Raw genomic sequence first — 21533 nt, 5'->3', positions numbered from 1 at the left:
TTTTGAAAGGCTATTGCCAGGGATTTGAACACTACACCTGTGTCGGATTGGACCCACAGGGGCTAAACACCCATTGTACACGAGGACCAAAAGTATTTTACTACAGTGAGCCATGGCATGCTTTTTCTGAAAATAATTACAACTACGTGCTGCACAAAGAAGTCCACAAAAAAAAAAAAAGAAATCAGTGTTCAAAATCAATGTTACAGATGAGTGACACAATACCTTTACTGGATCCCCCAAAGATGTGCCATCACCTGACCAATTGACCCTCACTACAAAGGTCAAAACTCATATGAAGGACAAGGTTCACAGCTCAACCAGATGAATTCAATCAATAAGGACTACCTGGTCAGGATGTCAATCCCCAATAGCTTCTCTCACCGCTCCATGGCTCTAATAAGCTCTGGATCTCAAGATCAATAAAACAAAAGACAATCTTTAGTGCACACTGATAAAACTATTTTTTATTAAAGAGAAATATATGCATATGCACTCACATATATGGTTAAAAACATGCACCTCAATTGCTTAGAGATCTGCTGCTTTGAACCTTGACCATCAAATGAGTTCCGACCTTTGTAGTAAGGGTCAATTGGTTAGGTGAAAGCACATCTTTGGGAGATCCAGTAGGGATTTGTGTCACTCCTCTGTAGTACAAACAACACTTATTTTGAACACTGGTTATATTTTGGACATCTGTGGACTTTGAGCACATCATTGTACTATGGTTCTTTATTAATGCTTACAGAGTTTCATATTGTTATTATTATTCATTTTGTTCTTGATTTTTTTGCAACACTTTTTTTAACAATCAATAAGTGCAGCCCTTTGTACATGTGCACCGATCGTGCTAGCAGCTATATTTATATTTTATATTTTTAATGTAGCACAATTCTTAACACTATTATATTATGTTTTCTGAAAATGCTTTCATATTACACTTTATTATCTTTGACTACCAATGACTTTGAATACATATAGAAAAAGAGATGAATAGATAGATAGATAGATAGATAGATAGATAGATAGATAGATAGATAGATAGATAGATTAGTCTAACATGATTGTTTTTTTTTTTACCTGCACTCCATCAGATGCGGGGATATAACTTGCTCTTTTGAAAGTGTCTGTGACATTTCTGAGGATTTCCACTGAGATCAGTAGATCTCCTGCATAAAAATGCTTCCTCTGAGTTAAATCGAGCAGTGTTTTGGTCACCTGAGACATTCCTTCTCCTGCCAGCGTTCTTTGTCCCTTGGCAAGATGTTCTTTAATCTATATCAGTTAAAAAGATAGCATATGTTTAAATTTAAAAAAAAAACAATGCATAACGCAAACATTGTGAAATTGAAATGTCTAAGTTGTATATGCTACAATATATATAAACACTTGTATTTTTAGTATTTGTTTTTTACTGGATATAAATTTCTGTTCTCTTTATAGATAAAGAATACAAATTTAGCCACACATACAGTAGGTTCAGCTTTTATTAACAAGCTTTAAAATTCTGTTTAAGACAGGATTCCACTGAGCATATATGTTTCAAGTTGTACAGTATATATATGTATATATATATATATATATATATATATATATATATATAGTGTTTATTTTGCATCCAGAGTAGCATACAGCCACGCTCAGAAGACTGTATCAATGAAAAAAATCAATGTGAGTTTGACAGGTGCAGTGGCTGTACGGATCTTTCCCCACATCTGAGCGTGTAGTTGCATACACATACGGAAGAGCAGCTCTACATGCAGATAGATTGCAATTAAGGTCCTCTCAACCATACCTGTATGCAAGTACATACACAAATGTGGGGAAAGATCCCTATAGCCGCTTAGTCTGTTGAAATGTCATTGTATTTTTTTAACAGGCTTTCAGGTGTGGCTGTATTCTACTCTGGTTGCATAAACAAAAATCTCTGCAAATGCAGAAGTCTATGCCTCCCTGTGAGTGAGGCCTTCAGACCAAGACAATTTATAATTCACTTGTATTGTTTCATGCTGTCATTGCCATATAGCAAGTAAGGTGTATCAGTGGTCTTCGTTCCTTTAAGTGTAGATACACTTTTATAGTCAACTTTAGGAAATCAGCGCTATATATTTGGTATGTGTTTCCTTCCATCTAAAAATAAGTAAAAAATAATTTTTTCCATTCTAGGTGTTTACTTGCAGTGGGCTTTTGGGCAAACTGCAAGCAACTCTGAATAATTTCAACATGAAAGTGGAGCAGCAAAGAGGGATAGGATGAGTTTTCCTTCATTGCAGTACAATGCAGAATCTAAGTTTTGATACATTTTACCCTTTGTAACAACAGACAATGTTCAAATCAACCAATGATGAGATCTGCCAGGACAACATACTGTATATGGGTCAATTTTTGTATATGTTAACCCCTCAGTCCCCTCCTTAACATTACATAGCAGGGGAAAACTTAAGTTTTTGAACTTTCAGAAAAAAGCAAGTAAAAATGTAAGCATCTTTATTTATTTTTAAGTTTTGCTATGTGAATGAGAAACTGTTGCAATTATAAATTAGGTATTCCAGTTTGGCTGAAAAAGTGCAAATACACTTTAAAACACTCTGAGAGGGGAGATTTACTAAAACTAGAAAGTGCAAAATCTGGTGCAGCCCTGTTTAGAAACCAATCAGCTTTTAGGATTTATTGTCAAAGCTCAACTGAACAAGCTGATTGGCTACCATGCACAGCTGTATCAGATTTTGAGTGCATCAGATTTAGTAAATATCCTCCTCTGTGCCTACATGCTGCAGATATCTATTAAATATGGCAAGACCTTATTTACCATAATGGCACTTATAGGCCAGTGCTCCACACAACAATACTCAAAATGTACAAATCATCATAACATATTCCTTTAGAGTCTGTAATTTGGCCACCACTTGTGACTAAGCTCAGCAAGTAAACTGTAGGAGAGAGGAATACAGGGAATGCTTGGGGGAAACATGACTGTTTTCTGTTCAGGAAACATAAACATTTCCTTTGCATGTTTGGTGGCCAGCACAGTTATGATAGTTATTCGTTTAAAACTGATAGCATTTTACCTTCAGAATACCTTCTGCATTCATTTTAACCAAAATAGTCATGACACAAGCTTATACAAACAGGCATAATCACAGGGCAGCTTGATGAGAGTACAGCCTCCAAGGATTGCTCTAGTAGTAAAGTTTGTATTTTAAAACAATATTAATCCAGACACTGATGGAATATGATGTTTTTTCTAATAAGTGATTTGCTGCATACTCAGACTTTCTTTGTCTTTGCAATAGATTCACCTTATGATCACTCCTCTCAGTAATAGTTGGTTATGACAAAACCATTTTTAACTAATTTGAACAGTATGTACATTTTCAAATATTAAAAGCCTTGAAACCCACTATCTATTTACTAAATAAGGGATTTTTAAATGGGTCCAGTGATTTAGTACCCAATCATGTATACAGAAATGTAAAAATACCCTATGTATGATTTCATTTTGAAACAAACACAGATGTCCTGGGTCATTTGGAAAGTTTAAATGTATTCCTTTAGCAAATGGCTCTCATTTGAAATGAGTTTTAAAAGAAGAAACAACTAGCAAAAAATGGAAATGTGGAGTTGTTAATTTTTATTCACCCAAAACTAAAATTAGTCCTAACCATTGTCTGCAACCTTAGCATAGTTCCATAGAACCATAAGTAAACCTAACATTGCCCAACCCACAATTTAAAGTGGTTGTAAACCCTTACATATACCCAGTGAAGCAACTAGCCTCAGGTGATACACAAAGATGAAACAAAGCTTCCTGCATAAATTGTACCTGTTTATCTACAACCCTCTCTACAGAGATTCAAATTCCAAAATTTTTAAAGCTTGTCTGAGAGTTCACAAAAAAGGGAAAGGAGAGCTAAAATGACTCACTGGAGAGCTCCCATTTCTGATTGGAGGGATGAGACACCCCCTCCACACAGCTCACAGGAACAGAGCCAAGGCTATCAATCTGCTAGAGATCCCTCCCCTGTCACAATTTTTCTCTTGGTGTTAGGAAAACTTGTCAGAAGTGACTTATGCCAATAGCAGAGTAATGAAGCAGCAGATAGAAATGACAATTGCTCTTAATTGAGAAAGTACACACTAGAGAGGGATATACTTTGTTCATATTTCATGTCTAAGGTTTACAGCTCCTTTAAGAAAAGAAATTATCATTTAAATTAATGACTCTGTGACTGTGCATTATATGCATAGTATGCAATTTAAAAGATAAGCCAAATTTATATAAAACCTTAGCAAGTGGGAATTATATAAACCTTGCATGTGTAGGCCATCAGCTATTATCTGCTATAGAACTGCAAACCCAGAAAGTCCTTCAGGTTTTTACTTTGCTTGCTATAGCATGCCAGCCTCCAACAGCTGAAAGTGGCCTATGTCTAATATAAGTCAATGTAAGATAACAGAGACATAAAAGCAAAGATGGACCTTTCAAGTGAACTTTTGGCAATACTAAGTAATTACATGGCCTTCAGTACACATTTTTATTTTTTGGGATTTAGTTACTAATATAATCATTTTTACACTGACCTATATTGATTTCAATAACCAAATTGAGATCAGGGAAATTTAAAAACATGCATAAATTATATTATTTCTCTCTGCCCCTCAGTGGACAAAGGAATTGGCTTCCATTTGAAGTCACACAAACCAACAATCACATCACAGTCATAATTACTGAGATCAATTTTTTTCTCAAGTCCGATGTTTGATGTGAAAATTAACGGAAGCTTGCAGATTCAAAATGAAGGGTTTAGTACTGCTAACAGAATGTGAAAAAATGTGTAAATCCAAAGGGTTTAGATCTTTTTAAGGAATAGGCTTAAATTACAATAATACTTGGTGATCCTACCATGAAGGTCCTTGTTTAGGAACTTCCTGGTATAGAGTGACAACAGTTGTGTTCCTGCATTGTTACCCTGTCATATGTGTGCATCAGGTGGAGACTTCAAAGAACCATGCCAACACACATTGCATCCTTTCAATGATGCAATTACATATACAGTAGACGGAAAGTGACTGAAACAGGCTGAAGAAGACCAGCAGTAGTGAGATGCAAAAAAAGGATTAAAAAAGGTGTAAAATAGCATCTTATTTAAAAATAAGCAATGGAACATTTTTATAAAAACTGATAATGTATAATACACTGTGCTTTAGGATTCAGATTTAATTTAAGAAGAAAGCCCACAATATAGGTATAAATAACATGGCAACCAGTTTTTCACAACACTGCCTAAAAGGGAAAGACTGAAGTCTTGCACACTATTCAATCAGCCGATTAGTGCCATCCTCCATTCAGAGCCACTGCTACATGCATGTGCATCCAACTTGTAGCTGCATTGCAGGTAGCCTATAGAAGTGGATGCACATGCAGTGCCAGCACATATCAAAGTTTGACATGAGGGCAAAGGCTCTAAAGCATTAAAAATCTGTACGAGTGATCTACCTGAGTACTTGAGTATTAACAAACCCTGGTTCACATACGTAATTTCAGTTTTGGTTAGCACTATTTACTTTCAACTGGGCTTGCAATATTAAAGACATTTTCTATCTTCTCCAAGATACTTCTTCAGTTCAATTAGTATTAAAGGAATGGTTTGGAGAAGCTATGAAACATCTTCAACATTACAGAACACGTCCAATTGAATGCAATTAACTACTAGTAGCTATACCATGACCTGGATTAATGAGATCCTTCATAGACAATTTCAGATTTGTTGATCCAGAAAACCAATATGCTTATCTCTTTTTAGTAAGGTAAAATTGATACACATATACATATGCATATTAAGAAATATGAGCAATGAATCCTCAATTCTTATAAAAGTTGTGCATGTAGGTCTTTTAACATAATATATTTTGACTGACAGAATTAATATGGTAAACCTTCATTATCCATGTTCATTTCCAGGGAAACATTTGAAATGACTTTTCAGTGATTAAGGACTGGCTCTAATAATGTGCATGTGCAGAATTCAAAGCTGTTTTTTTGCTTAGCCAGTACCACATTTCCGGCTAGATATGAATGAGTTACATTTTCAGCTCAGCTACATAATAGGAAATAAACATAACAAGGACAAAAGCTGGCTTTGCACCTACTGAAAGCTGCAAGTGTCTGTATTCAGCTGATATGCATCTTGCAAAGCTTGGCTGTTCCCAGAAGGCTACACCATGAAGATTGAGCGAGCAGCGTCTGCTAGTGGTGCCTATGAGTCACACAGGATGCAGAAAATATTTGTTAGAGTCTGCAGCAATGCTGAAATCATACAAAAGCAATCTCACAAATGAGTCTATTTAGCTATATAACATTGGAAAATGAGATGCACAATATATATCCCATTTTCTTAAAATTCCATTTGTACAAATGATTATTTGAAATGCTCAATTATGATCTTCCAAACCACATTGCAGACAAATAAACATGTTTGATCATCACTCATCTAGTTCTATATAAATGTGTACATCTCTTAATAGAAGAGCATTTACCAGTAGCGTTAAGAGGACATCGATTGAATGCCAGGTCTCCAGCTGGGGTTCTTTTCCATACCATAGACATCAAATAGTCCTCGGGGCAGATTTCATAAGGAGCTGTGAATAAGAGTGAGAGATTTATATTAAACACACACACATCCAGGATTCTGAGATTATTTGTCACGCTACTCAGTTCTCTACATGCCTGAGGAAAAAACCTTAGTAGTCCAGAATGTTTGTTTCTAAAAACATTAGCTCCGTGGTAAAAATAGCTCAGCCAGCAGTTTCTCCCTGTCATTTTTTTCTTTAAAACATAATAACCCGCAGATGTATGTGTTGTTCACTCAATTTCTCTTGCCGTTTTTAAACATGGTAGTTAACTAGTTACTGCATGGTTAATATCTTCATTTTATGTCACCTTCAAGAGGGGTTATTCTAGTATTATTGTATCATAACAGGCCACCCCACTACATTTTCAGAAAACAACAAACCATTTCAAAGCATTAGTAAAAGCATTCAGTACAAACTTAGAACCCAAGAAAGAGAGCTTTGTAGTGCAAGCTTTTGGCTTCAGTAATGACCAAGCAAGCAATTATTCTAAGAAAAAAAGTATTCCAAGTCCAATTACATATACAGTATCTTGCGAGACTTTACTGACATATTTATTTGTAATTATCATTTATGTTTTTTATAGCATAGCTAAACCTGCTGACCATAGCCCAGGTAAGCAACAGAAAAACCCACTGTGTGCTGAGAGGCATACACAAGGCATCAATGATTTGTTAAAACCATTTACACTCTGAACAACTTACAGATCACAATGTCTTCATAGCTCACTTGCAGAAATTGCAGGAATTAGGAGCAATTACTATAAAAGCTTGTTTTCACCCTTCGTTTTAAACTCTTTTTAAACCTCTGTACTAATGTATCAACATGGGTGGCAAATGCTGTTGGATGTTCTAAAACCATGATCTTTTCTGTAGGATACTTGGTATAGCAGTTGAAAAGGCATTTTCTCTTGTTTGCTGAGCTCTTGCATGAGGCATAACCTTAAAGGAGAAGTATAGCCAAAGCTATTTTGGCTGTACTTCTCCTGGGGATTACAGGAGTGCAGTTTATTCTGCACTCCTGTGACTCATTTTCAGCTGGCAGTGGGCTAAAGCCAGCTGTTGGTTGGCATCTCAGAGCCAGTCCAGGCTCTGAATAGATACCAACCATATGTTTGGGATCCATCCAGATGTCTGGACCAGCAGCTGTCTCAGCCTCTCAGAAAACTGCTGAAAGGCTGAGCCAGCTGTTCCCACCCCCTCCACAACCAGCCACTCTAGTAAGCCCTGGAGGGGCAGAGCAGAGATCTGGTGATTGACATTCACTGCTCTCTGCTCAGAGTGGATGGGAACACAGAGCGATCAGTGGTCTTTGATCACTCAGTTCTCAAACTTAGAGCCAGCGGGGGACAGATGCAGCATCACTGATCACTCGGATCAATGTTTATTTTTTTAAAACCCATACTTCTCTTTTAAAAATTTTTTCTATTAGCAGTACATATACTAACATTTCTGTAATGTCGAATGTTAGTAGGGTCACATGGGTCAAATTTTTATCCCCGAAGGCTGTAGGCACATAACATTTGACATCCTAAATAACTATTAGGATCACCTCTAAATTCACCTTTTATAAAAAATAGTAAATCCACATCTTTTTGCAGAGAAAAAAAGGTTTATTTATTGTTCCTTTACACTGGAGCCTGTAAAGCATTGTACCCGTGATCAGCAGATCGAGGGAGCAATGACAGGCTCCTGCAAACTCTCAGTACACTGTCTGCTCATACCTTCCATATGGAAAGGCAGTTATTGAATTGCAGAAAGAACCAATAAACTCACCAGCCCCTCATAGTTCATTGATAACTACAAGCTGATGGCCGTGGTGGCCAAATGCAGTTGTAGTTAATTTGTTCAGAAACCTCTGTGAATGAATGATGTGGCTGTGTGGGCAGAGCTGTTTTTAAACTGTGAGGAGAAGATCTCCCACCCGCTGTTGTGGAGGGGTGGAGATTGGGGGGAGGATAGGAGAGGAGGTAGGAGCTGGAACATGTTAGATGTTCCACCCTAAATAATAATAAAAATAATAGGGAAAAACTACTTTTTTGCTTTTGTCACCTATTTACCTATAGCAGGGGTCTCCAAACTATGGCCCTCCAGGTGTTGAGGAACTGCAAGTCCCATTAGGCCTTGCAAGACTGTGACAGCCATAGGCAAGACTCCCAGAGGCAGAGGCATGAGGAGACTTGTAGTACTTCAATAGCTAGAGGGCCACAGTTTGGAGACCTCTAACCTATAGGAATGTGTTTACTATGCCTCATGATAAATTGGCTCTGGCTATATACAGTATATATATATATATATATATATATATATATTTGTCTCTGTGTGTATATATATACATATATATATATATATATATATATATATATATACAGCATTGAGCAAACATTTTGAGAATGACGCAAATATTAAATTTCATGAAAGTTAATATGTGCATTCATCCTTGCTTTGCACAAAAAGAGATTCATAGGCAAGGATATTGCTGCTACTAAGATTGCACCTAAATCAGCCATTTATCGTATCATCAAGAACTTCAAGGAGAGAGGTTCAATTGTTGTGAAGAAGGCTTCAGGGCACCAAAGAAAATCCAGCAAGCACCAAGACTATTTCCTAAAGTTGATTTAGCTGTGGGATCAGGGCACCACCAGTGCAGAGCTTTCTCAAGAATGGCAGCAGGCAGGTGTGGGTGCATCTGCACGTACAGTGAGGTGAAGACTTTTGAAGGATGGCCTGGTGTCAATAAGGGCAGCAAAGAAGCCACTTCTCTCCAGGAAAAACATCAGGAACAGACTGATATTCTGCAAAAGGTACAGGGATTGGACTGCTTAGGACTGGGGTGAAATCATTTTCAGTAATGAATCCCCTTTCCAATTGTTTGAGGCATCTAGAAAAAACCTGTTCACTCACAATTTTGCTTAAGAACACAGTCATGAATAAAGAATGGTACAAAAACATAGAGCAACTTCTCCTAACCATCCTAGAACAGTTTGGTACCGAACAATGCCTCTTCTAGCATGATGGAGCACCTTGCCATAAGGCAAAACAAAACATCAAAATTTTGGGTTCATGGCCAGGAAACTTCCCAGACCTCAATCCCATTGAGAACTTGTGGTCAATCCTCAAGAGGCAGGTGAATTGCAGAGGTCTTGAAAAATAAGGGTCAACACTGCAAATGTTGACTCTCTGCATAAAGTTAATATAATTTTCAATAAAAGCCTTTGACCCTTATGAAATGCTAGTAATTATACTTCAGTATACCATAGTACCATCTGACAAAAGATCTAAAAACACTGAAGCAGCAGACTTTGTGAAACTTAATATTTGTGTAATTCTCAAAAGTTTTGGCCAGGGCTGTACAGTATATATATACATATTCCGATGCTCATAAATTATCTAGACAAAAACTTTTAGGAGATGCACATGTCTAGATTACAAATCTGGCGAGTTGAAAGAAAGACTGTTCTCTTTGATAACTTTGGTGAACTTGCATCACAGAATTGAGGCCCATTGAACATTTAGAAACACAATGAGACAAATACAACACTGTCTGGGTTGCCTAAAACAGTCACCTTTTTTAGGTATCAATAAAATGACCATGTTACAGTTTGTCACAACTAGAGATGAGCGAATCGAACATGACGAAGTGGAATTCGTTCCGAAGATTTGGAAAAATTCTATTCGCGACGAATCCGAAGATTAGCAAACTTCGGATGCACGAATCAAATTTTCCCAAAAATGGCGGCGACATGTGTGGCGACGGAGAAAATGGACAGAGAAGATGGGGCGGGGATCTCTGGGAAGGCGCGCAGACAAGGTGCGCTGACCCATAATGCATTCATGACATGTGATCGCATTAGCCAATCAGCAGCCAGCCAGCACTGTGTAATGGTGGAGCTATAAATCGCGGCCATCTTAGAATTCTCCATTAGCCTCCGGTCATTCAAGAGAGACAGACCTGTGTGTATTAAGGGACAGAGTTAGGGCCACAGAGACTTTAGGGCCACAGAATCCTTACTCAGGGACACAGAATCGTTACTCAGGGACACAGAATCGTTACTCAGGGACACAGAATCGTTACTCAGGGACACAGAATCGTTACTTAGGGCACCAGCTATCAAAGAATCAAAAATTTAAAGTGACATACACCCTTTTTTTTTTTGGTGGCTGTCGTGCACAGTTGGTGCTGCAGTTTGCCGATTGTGCAAAATAAACTGACTTTCTGCTTCACAACCACTATTGTACGTTCAAAGAGTTAAATCCATTTACACGCTGGCTGGCGGTAATATTTTTTGGGTGATTAGTGCATTCCAGTGACAGAAACGTACAGTTTCCAGCCAACGGCAAGCTGCAATTGACCGATTGTGTACAATAAACTGACTTTCTGCTTCACAACCACTATTGTACATTCAAAGAGTTAGATCCATTTACACGCCGGGTGGCGGTAATATTTTTTGGGTGATTAGTGCATTCCAGTGACATAAACGTACAGTTTCCAGCCAACGGCAAGCTGCAATTGACCGATTGTGCTAAATAAACTGACTTTCTGCTTCACAACTACTATTGTACGTTGAAAGAGTTAGATCCATTTACATGCCGGGTGGCGGTAATATTTTTTGGGTGATTAATGCATTCCAGTGACATAAACGTACAGTTTCCAGCCAACGGCAAGCTGCAATTGACCGATTGTGTACAATAAACTGACTTTCTGCTTCACAACCACTATTGTACGTTCAAAGAGTTAAATCCATTTACACGCCGGCTGGCGGTAATATTTTTTGGGTGATTAGTGCATTCCAGTGACATAAACGTACAGTTTCCAGCCAACGGCAAGCTGCAATTGACCGATTGTGCTAAATAAACTGACTTTCTGCTTCACAACCACTATTGTACGTTCAAAGAGTTAAATCCATTTACACGCCGGCTGGCGGTAATATTTTTTGGGTGATTAATGCATTCCAGTGACATAAACGTACAGTTTACAGCCAACGGCAAGCTGCAATTGACCGATTGTGTACAATAAACTGACTTTCTGCTTCACAACCACTATTGTACGTTCAAAGAGTTAAATCCATATACACGCCGGCTGGCGGTAATATTTTTTGGGTGATTAGTGCATTCCAGTGACCTAAACGTACAGTTTCCAGCCAACGGCAAGCTGCAATTGACCGATTGTGCTAAATAAACTGACTTTCTGCTTCACAACCACTATTGTACGTTTAAAGAGTTAAATCCATATACACGCCGGGTGGCGGTAATATTTTTTGGGTGATTAGTGCATTCCAGTGACATAAACGTACAGTTTACAGCCAACGGCAAGCTGCAATTGACCGATTGTGCTAAATAAACTGACTTTCTGCTTCACAAGCACTATTGTACGTTCAAAGAGTTAAATCCGGTTTTATTTTTGGGGTGCTTATTGAATTAAAGAGTATGTCAGACAACACGCAGAGGAGTGGCAGAGGAGGCAATGTTTCAGGAGCGAGCAGACGTGGCAGCAGAGGAAGGGGTCGAGGCAGCACTAGTCGCAGCCAGAGGCCAGTGCTCCCGGTGTCATCCAGCGGTCGTGCCTCCACCGACAACCCTGCCGTCATCGATTGGTTGACTCGGTCGTCTTTCTCTTCCCAGGTCACCTCTGACACCTACAGCCAACGGTCGGTGGGTACGTCAGACACAACCGTTAGTTGGCATGGCCCGGGAGCAAGCCCACTGAAATCACGTGTCCTCGACCTGCCCCTGTCCTTTGGTGTTCCCTCACCAAGCGAAGTATCGCATGCTGTGGGCTCAGCCCCACTGTACAGTGAGGAAGAGCTAACAGAGGGCGGTCAGGAACGGGGGGAGACATCCGCCTCTTCAGCAGCCAGGCGAAGAAGTACTGGCGAGGAGAGTGGCTCGGTAGCCGGTCTAGAGACAGGTCTGTCTCCTGACCCACACGCAGCCGAGGGGGCTAGTAGTGACGCGGAGACCCTAATTGATGATGATGAGGCTGATCGCACTTGGAAGCCTTGTCGTCATCAGGCTATTGCTTACGCATCATCAGGAGAAGAGGGTGCCAGCTTGCCAGCGAGCAAAACAGTCGGTGGGTTGCCCAGGAGACAGCAGCAGGGTCGCAGCAGTGTCAGTGGAGCCAAACGGCCACGGAGTAGAGCACCAGCTCCACTGCAGCCTACCACCACGGCCAGTAGTGGTGCCGGTGTGCACGGAGGAAGTAGCAGTCAGCCAGTGAGGAGTAGCGGGGGCAAAGTTTCCTACTCGGCGGTGTGGCAATTTTTCGTCAAGCCGCCCGAGGAAGTAAACGTAGCCGTATGTCGACTATGTGGCCAGAAAGTCAAGCGTGGCCAGGGGGCCAATTTTGGGACCACAGCGTTGCGTCAGCATATGCAGCCTCGCCTTTCGGTGGCCTGGGAAAACCGTGATAAAGATACGGCGGTTCTGCCTGCCCCAGCCCCCGCTCCATCACCCGCTCCCTTACTTGCTCCGTCACCTGACGTCAATCGCCCTCTATCAGCCAGTCAAGGCTCCAACACCTCTGCTGAGGGGAGTTGTCGCTCGTTGGCATCTTCCGCTCATTCAGATGCTCCTTCTCCTGCTACTCCTCTTCACGGATTCCGTCAGCAGTCTTTCTTGGAATCCGTTTCCAAGCGACAACAGTTTGCGAGCACGCACCCGACGGTGCAGAAGCTGAACGTCCTCCTGTCCAAGTTGCTGGTGCTGCAGTCCCTCCCTTTCCAAGTGGTGGACTCAGCACCTTTCCGAGAAATGATGGCTTGTGCCGAGCCGCGGTGGAAAGTGCCAAGCCGGCATTTCTTCGCCAAAAAGGCAGTGCCAGCCCTGCATTCACATGTAGAAGAGATGGTGGGCCAGTCTTTGAGCATGTCGGTCTCTGCCAAAGTGCACGGCAGCGCCGACGTGTGGAGCTGTAACTACGGTCAGGGACAGTACATGTCATTTACGGCCCACTGGGTGAACGTGGTTTCGGCACAGCCGAACCAGCAACTTGGAAAGGTCACGCCGCTTTTGCCTCCACGTTTGCACGTCCTTGGTCCAGCAAAGATGTCCGCCTCTACCACCTCTTCTTCCGCCGTGTCCTCAGCCGCCACCCCCGTGCCAAGTCCCATTACCTGACCGGCATATCACATGTTCAGGGCGCAACGGTGTCACGCTGTGCTGCACCTGGTATGCCTTGGCGAATGTAGTCACACAGGGGAGGAACTTCTGAGTGTAATGAACAGAGAAATCGACAGATGGCTGTCTCCGCGCAAACTGAAAATCGGAACCATGTTGACCGACAACGGAAAGAACATGGTGTCTGCTCTGCGTCAAGGAAGGTTGTGCCATGCGCCATGCATGGCTCACGTGTTCAATCTGGTTGTCAAGCAGTTCCTAAAATCCACCATCCCACTGCAAGACATCCTTAAAATGTCACGTAAACTTTGCATGCATTTCAGCCATTCCTACACCGCAAAGCACACCCTCCTTGAGCTGCAGCGGCAGAACGGAATTCCACAGCATCGCCTGATCTGCGACGTTGCAACAAGGTGGGATTCAACCCTACATATGTTAGACCGCCTTTACGAACAGCGAAAGGCCATCACCGATTTCCTGATGTTACAAGCGGATAAAGGTACTCCCCTGTGTAACTTAGATGTCAGCCATTGGCAGCTCATGCGTGACACCTGCCGCTTGCTCAGGCCCTTTGAGGAGGCCACGCTATTCGTGAGTCGGCAGGACTATGGGATGAACGACGTCATTCCTCTGTTGCACGTCCTGGAACAAATGCTGTTAACAATGGCTGGTCAGGGTGCGGTAGACGTGGCGCACAGATCTCAACGCCACATGACCCCTGGGGGGGCAGGACAGGAAGAAGAGGAGGAGGTAGAGGAGGACATTGGTGCTCAGGAATTATTGAGTGAAATGGGTGGTTTTTCCACTCAGCGGACAGGAGTGGAGGAGCAGGAGCATCTGGTAGAGGAGGAGGAGGAGGAGACAGAGGACCCAGACGCACCGTGGCAGTATGCTGTGGAGATGGAGGCAGGGAGTCCCTCGCATTCCTTGGCACAAATGGCCCATAGCATGCTCGGTTGCTTGCGTAGCGACAGCCGAATAATAACCATCAGACAGAGGGATGACTTTTGGCTGTCTACCTTGTTGGACCCTCGCTACCGTTCAAAAATGGTGGCCTTTTTCACACCTGCTGAGAGGGAGGCCAAAATAACGTACTATAAAAACCACCTATGTAGTCAGTTGGTCTCTGCCTTTCTGCGCCAACGTCCATCCTCAGACACTGTGGGCCCTGTGCGCTCGCGTTCCGCTGCCATGGCAGCAGGGGAGGGGTGGGGTGGTAGGAGCAGTGGCAGCTCCACCAGCAGCGGCTGCCTCAGTCTGCAGTTGATGATGAGTAGCTTTCTTCACCAGCGCAGTGAGGAAACTACTAACCAGCCGCAGCAGCAGCAGCATCAGGAGGACCTGGAGCAGGACCTCAAACAACAGGCTTGGGCCTACTTGGACAGCACCCTGCCAACCGAGGTAGACAATCCCCTTGACTATTGGGCAACGAAACTTGACCTTTGGCCCCAACTAGCTGAATTTGCCCTTGAAAGGCTGTCATGCCCGGCCAGTAGCGTGGCATCGGAGCGCGTCTTTAGTGCGGCAGGAGGTATTGTAACTCCGCGGAGGACACGACTGTCCACCCAAAGTGTGGAGAGACTCACGTTTGTGAAAATGAATCAGGCGTGGATTAGTCTGGATTTCAAACCACCAGTTCCTGACACAACTGACTAAATCCGCCATGAATCATGCCCCAAACATGTTATTAGGGACAAATGCAAGACCTCCACCTGATCCGTACATTTGTATATATATTTTATTGAGAGGCTGCTGGTCGGCCGACTCATGTTTTGCACATTTTTAATGACTTATACTCTGCAGGTCGGGCCCCTCATGAATTGGGGTTGTTAAATTATTTATACATCGCTGGACGACTGTCACATGAATTTAAACTTTTTAATTATTTATAGTCGACCAGTTCCAGACCGATGGAATAGCAATTTTTTTAAATATTTATTTGACATGTGTTGTCCATCTCATCAATGAGGTGGACTGTTTATTTATTGGCCACGGTTTGGCCCCCTCCTGTTTCTTACATTGTTAACTTGTTGTATCGGTCACGGTTTGGCCACATGTTTGGTTGTCTTGTTAAGATTTTCTGTAATGTACACAGTTACGCTTGACTTGTCGACTTTCCACAATCTACTAAGGTATAGCATCGCATCAAAGTTTTTTTTTTTTTTTTTGGTCTAAACCATTTCTTATAATGTCAATTTGTAGGATACGCCGCTGTAAGGCGACCTACTTTTTTGTCACTGTGTAGATATCTATTTATAGGCCGATGTTTGGCCAGAAAGATATATTTAGTAATAACCTAGCCGTTCAAGCCGCTCACTGAACACCTCGGGAATTGCTTTGTATATCTGTCGCCTTAGGGGCCACTGTCTGGCGACATAATTTTTTGTCACTGTGTAGACATCTTTTTATAGGCCGATGTTTGGCCACAAAAATATATTTAGTAATAACCTAGCCGTTCAGGCCGCTCCCTGAACACCTCGGGAATTGCTTTGTATATCTGTCGCCTTAGAGGCCACTGTCTGAACAGCTCATGAATTGCTTTCTATATGTGTCGCCTTTGAGGCCGCTGGCTGGACAGCTGATGAATTGATTTGTATATATGTACTTATTGTCCGCTGTCCGGACAGCTCATGAATTACTTTTTGTATATAGCCTTCCAAACCACTCTCAGAATAAGTCATGATATTCATGCTGTGTATAGCCTTATAGGCCAATGGTCAATCAAGTCATGATTGTTATAGTGTGTATAGCCTTATAGGCCGCTGTCTTTACAACTTTATAATTCCATGCAGTATATAGCCCTATCGGCCACTTTCTGGCATCCAGTTGCTGTAGCCCCCATCACCACACTGTGCCACGGGCCCCTGTACCGCCTTCTCATACTGCTGCCAGATCCATCCTCTGCCATGTGCGTCTTTGTCGTCTGCTCACGCTGCTGGGTTCCAGTTTTCAAACCGAGGCCTGTGTATGGCTTCCGAATACTGCTGCCTCCACCGCCACCCTGCGCCATGTGCCTCTGTCGTCTGCTCACGCTGCTGACGGCTTCCGCTTTTTAACCTAGGCCTGTGTATGGCTTCCGAATACTGCTGCCTCCACCGCCACCCTGCGCCATGTGCCTCTGTCGTCTGCTCACGCTGCTGACGGCTTCCGCTTTTTAAACTAGTCCTGTGTATGTCTTCCGAATACTGCTGCCTCCACCGCCACCCTGCGCCATGTGCCACTTTCGGGTCTCCTCACACTGCTGCCAGGTCCATACTGATTCATGGCCCCCTGTACCGGCTCCTCATGAACGTGGTTCAGCGGGTTTGCATCACTTAACGGCAAATCGTTGACAAATGCTGGGACGTTCAGTGTTGTGCGCATTAAGCCAGACACCAAAGGGCAGCACAGACCTGTTATTACTCGCTCAAGCATGGCTGAACAAAACCAGTCTCTACCACAAATTGGACCCAGACCTGCCCAGGGTCTCGTAACTAGATTGCACGGAGGAGTAGAGTCCGTTATCGGAATTAAATAGACAAAACGCCACACCAAAAAGAGTGGCCATTTCCAACACTTATTCCAGAAAGAGGAACAACCCGTTTCATATACGGCCCGTAGACGTTTCACGTCTGCCACATTCAGTCGATTTAAGACGCAAGCTCCACTTCCTGTGGTCTCTGACCGTCGATATACCTTTAAGTGTCAGCTTTGAAGCTATATTCCCTCCGGAGCACTGACACTGGTGCCCTTCCGTCAACATGCCTTTAAGTTTCAGTTTTCAACCATATTCCCCACAGAAGCCAAACTCTTGGGTATCCCAGAAGCTGCTCAGCGGGTCAGGGCAATAAAGCTCCCGGTTCGCAGGTTGTTCCGTCTTATGGATGGAAGTACGACGGTATATAATCTTCTTCGCACCCACGGCATTACCTCATAAAATTTCTGCATTGCATCTGCAATCACAACACTGACTTCCCGGATCGCCACTCAGCCATTGGACTCTTGATAGTCGTCTCCCCACACTGCTGCTGGGGGGACTTTTTAACCTAGGCCTGTGTATGGACTTCAATTGAAGCTGCTTCCGCTCCGCCACTCTGCCATTTGACTCTTGATAGTCGTCTCCCCACGCTGCTGCTGGGGGGACTTTTTAACCTAGGCCTGTGTATGGCCTTCAATTGAAGCTGCTTCTGCTCCGCCACTCTTCCATTGGACTCTTGATAGTCGTCTCCCCACACTGCTGCTGGGGGGACTTTTTAACATAGGCCTCTGTATGGCCTTCAATTTAAGCTGCTTACGCTTCGCCACTCTGCCATGGGCCCCTGTACCGCCTTCTCTTGCTGCTGCCAGGTCCAGAGTGTGTCATGGGTCCCTGAACGGCCTCCCATTGCTGCTGTCTCCATCGCCACACTCTGCCATGTGCCACTTTCAGGTCTCCTCACACTGCTGGTGGGTTCCATTTTGTCATAGGGTGCTGTATGGCCTCCCATTGCTGCTGCCTCCACCGCCACACTGTGGCTCCACACTCTGGTTTTGGCCCCATGACTGCCCAAATGAGTGAAGTGTGCGGTGATTCTAAGATCGACGGCACTCATCTGCATGTCATACTGACTGACAGTATTATTTCTCTTCCCCAGCAGACTCCAAGGGCATTTAAATTAAAGGTACAGTGTTCTGCACTAATATAAAGGCTCTCTGAACCCTAGAAACACCCTTTTTATAAGTTAAATTCGCAGCGAATATATTCGGCTCGAAGCGAATTTATTCGGCGAATTCGGCGAATCAGCCGAACCGAATTTTTGAATAATTCGCTCATCTCTAGTCACAACCCCTGCCACTGTCATTTTTGTTGGACAGTTTAGTCTATGTAAATGTGGATAAAATATAAATAATATGTTAAAAGCAAAAAAATATATATGTTCAATACTGATATTGTATGCATTTACTGGTCTGTTTAAAAAATTAACATACTGTATATACTTTGCAAAGCACTGAAGGGCATATCAAGTAAAGCTTATATTGGAAGCCAATAGCAAACACATCAATATAGGGGTCCAACTGAAAGAACAATGTTTTACTAGAGTAGGAAAGAAACTCTGGATCCCAGTAAGAATTAAAATAAAGCATACAGAAAAGAGTGCACAAAGGAACAATTAGCACCGGATTCTACATTTTCTGTCTTACATTTTCTGTTTTATATACAATTCAGTATACTAACATAACCTTTAAAAAATGGTCGTCTAGGGAATTCAGAGCAGCACTGAAAATGTGTAAATTTTGTCTTTTTGACTGCATATTAGAAAGGAACAGCTATTATTTAAAATGCCCACTTCTCCCTAAGGTTATCTGTCCATGTTCCTCCAAGTTCTTTACAGCACAGCCAACTTGAAACCATACAACCTGTTCTCCATTATCTATTGAAATGAATTATATAAGGCCTTTCCATAGATGCTTTGTTGCATGTGCAGATAGAGCAAAGCCTGAACAGAAGAATTTCAGAGAAGAGGCTGGGTAGTGCCCAGCAGGCCACACAGCAAGGATCTTCGAAGAGCAGAGAAAGGTATAGTGGTAAATATATGCCTGGGGGGAAGGACATTTAAAGAATAGCTATACTAAAATAGAGTTAACTGCTAAAGCTGCGCTCAGGCTGATATAAAATACTGTTTAATGCAGTTATGTATTCACTGAAAGGTATTTCTTAAGGCAGCTGGTATAAACATCTGAATTTGTCTTCATGTTTCTTTCCTGTAATTTCTTACACAGCAGAACCCATAGTAGTAGGAGGGGCAGCAGGGCTGTGAGATAGTCTGGCACTACTGCATTACAGACTCAAGTGATAATCAGTGCAGTGATGGTAATTTATTGGTTAAACAATGATAGTATATACATTGCTGCTATACCAGTAGCTTTCTGGTGAGTGCATAGCGGTGGTGGATTGTCTCACTGGATTTCACAGCACCTGCTTGGAATTGAACACTGCTGTGTCTTGTAGTGCCACAGACACATATCTTCATTTACCTACACTGATTGATTTTAGTTTTTACTGGATGTATTATATTTGGTTATTTTATCATTCAGTTACTGTTTGATCATATTTTGCACTTAGTTTTTATTGTGTGATTTATAATATTCAATTTGCACTGGTGATATATTTTACCTTTATTTAATACTCAGCGCTGCACCTTTCATGCATATTCCCTTGTGAGATTTGTTGTCACTATCTCTTGTGCTAGCAGCTTTGTTTTCCTTATATCAGCTCTCGCTATTTATATTTATATATGTTTTTTACAGACAAGCAGTATGAATGCAACCTGGTATCAGCCTCTTGCAGTGCCTGTACTGTACATCTGAATTTAGGATTGGGAAAGTAAAAACAACAGCACAAGGAGCTTAACTCAGGGACTTGCCTTGAGGTAAAGAGAGCAGAGTGACGGATGGATGAATTTCTCAGTCTGCTGCTTCTCCTGTCCAGTAATAGGCTTGAGAAGAGACAAGACCTGTAAGTGTTATGGAACTGCAGCACAGAAAAATAATATCTCCTGTCCTGCCAAATCAGGGCTGTGCTGTGTAACTGAGCTGTGTAAATCTGTGAAGTGGACAGACAGAAACTAAATTTTTTTAGCAGGTAAGTACTATATATATTAATATCTGTAATAATATGTATTGAATCTGTGTATTTAGCTGTTTGCCTGTAGTTTAGTCATGAGCTCCACTGTTTTGTCTTCCATGCAGAATTGTTTTTTTCATGCAGGCAGACATAATAGATTGCTTGATCAATGATGGGCATCTCAATCTTTTTAAGACCTTCACGTGTGGCCTTTGATCACTCCAGGAAGGCTCATATTGCTTATATGAAGAAAGATTAAGGATTTCAAAGGCTGCTTTCCATCAATTTCTGCTATGATAATAGCTCATTATGACATCATGGTATCATGGCAACTTGTTGAAGCAATTTAAGTAGTGTTTATTAGGACTTTTCAGTTAATGAGCATAAAACTCAAAGCACACTTAAGATTCTCTACTTACTCTACAGGTGAAGTGGTAATCTAGTTTTATTTCTATACACATTAAATATAAGCTCAGATTGTTAAATCATATTCATACATCTGACAAAAATATATAAGTTATAATTAACCTCACTAAGCCTGGCTCAGTGTGTCTAGCATGACCATTTACAAATAAACTGGGACACGAATGCAATGTAATGGTAAGGTACCAGTGGATGTGAGGTGTGAATAATACAATTGCCCCCTGTTAGCTTTCTGTTTCAAAGCCCTAATGGAAGTCTAGAAGCCTCAAAACAGTTGACAAGAAGACTTCATTATTCTCCTGAAGCAGCTATATGAAACAATAAGCTCCTGAATTCACATATCACTGTGCTTTTGGGACCCATTTATATGCTTTTTTTAAAAACAATATAAATTTAAAATGGCTAGGGAATAATTTTCACCAAACACCAGAACTAATCTCTGAAATTCAGCATTCATCAATTCAATGCAGAATCTTATAGATTTGAGAGGGAAGCATGTTTCTCATTAAAGTTTCACTTGACTCAACTTGTGTACCATGTCATTGTATGCTATATTAGCAGCTAGCAGTCAGTCAGGAAATTACCTTAGTGTATCCACTTTTCTATGTAGCTAATTGTCTTTGTGTGCTGAAATCTCCCTTTGCACATTTAAGGTTTCGCAATGCCAACACTTCTTCCTATATTGTGACTATACCAGGGGTGGACTGACAACTCATGGGGCCCCAGGCAATAAGAGATCATGGGGCCCCCTGTATCTCTGCCTACACTCAAGCCAA

The 21533-nt window shown here is 41.9% G+C and overlaps 1 protein-coding gene across 4 annotated transcripts in view; it reads right to left on the bottom strand.

The window, feature by feature from the left end:
• The window catches only part of ADGRB3 (adhesion G protein-coupled receptor B3), a 1107867-nt gene that overhangs the window by 521806 nt on the left and 564528 nt on the right, over positions 1-21533 (bottom strand). For all 4 annotated transcript variants that reach the window (XM_089681322.1, XM_089681321.1, XM_089681323.1 and 1 more), the window contains 3 exons: positions 6541-6642; positions 6154-6260; positions 1084-1278 (listed from right to left, as the gene is read on the bottom strand). In XM_089681322.1, the coding sequence (XP_089537448.1) occupies positions 1084-1278; positions 6154-6260; positions 6541-6642 (404 nt within the window). The remainder of the gene's footprint in view (positions 1-1083; positions 1279-6153; positions 6261-6540; positions 6643-21533) is intronic.

This window comes from Staurois parvus, unplaced genomic scaffold, assembly GCF_062004578.1.
Source record: "Staurois parvus isolate SC_StPar_1 unplaced genomic scaffold, SC_StPar_1.0 ptg000264l, whole genome shotgun sequence".
In the NCBI taxonomy this organism is placed as follows: Eukaryota; Metazoa; Chordata; class Amphibia; order Anura; family Ranidae; genus Staurois; species Staurois parvus.
This window is presented reverse-complemented; position numbering and strand designations above follow the sequence as displayed.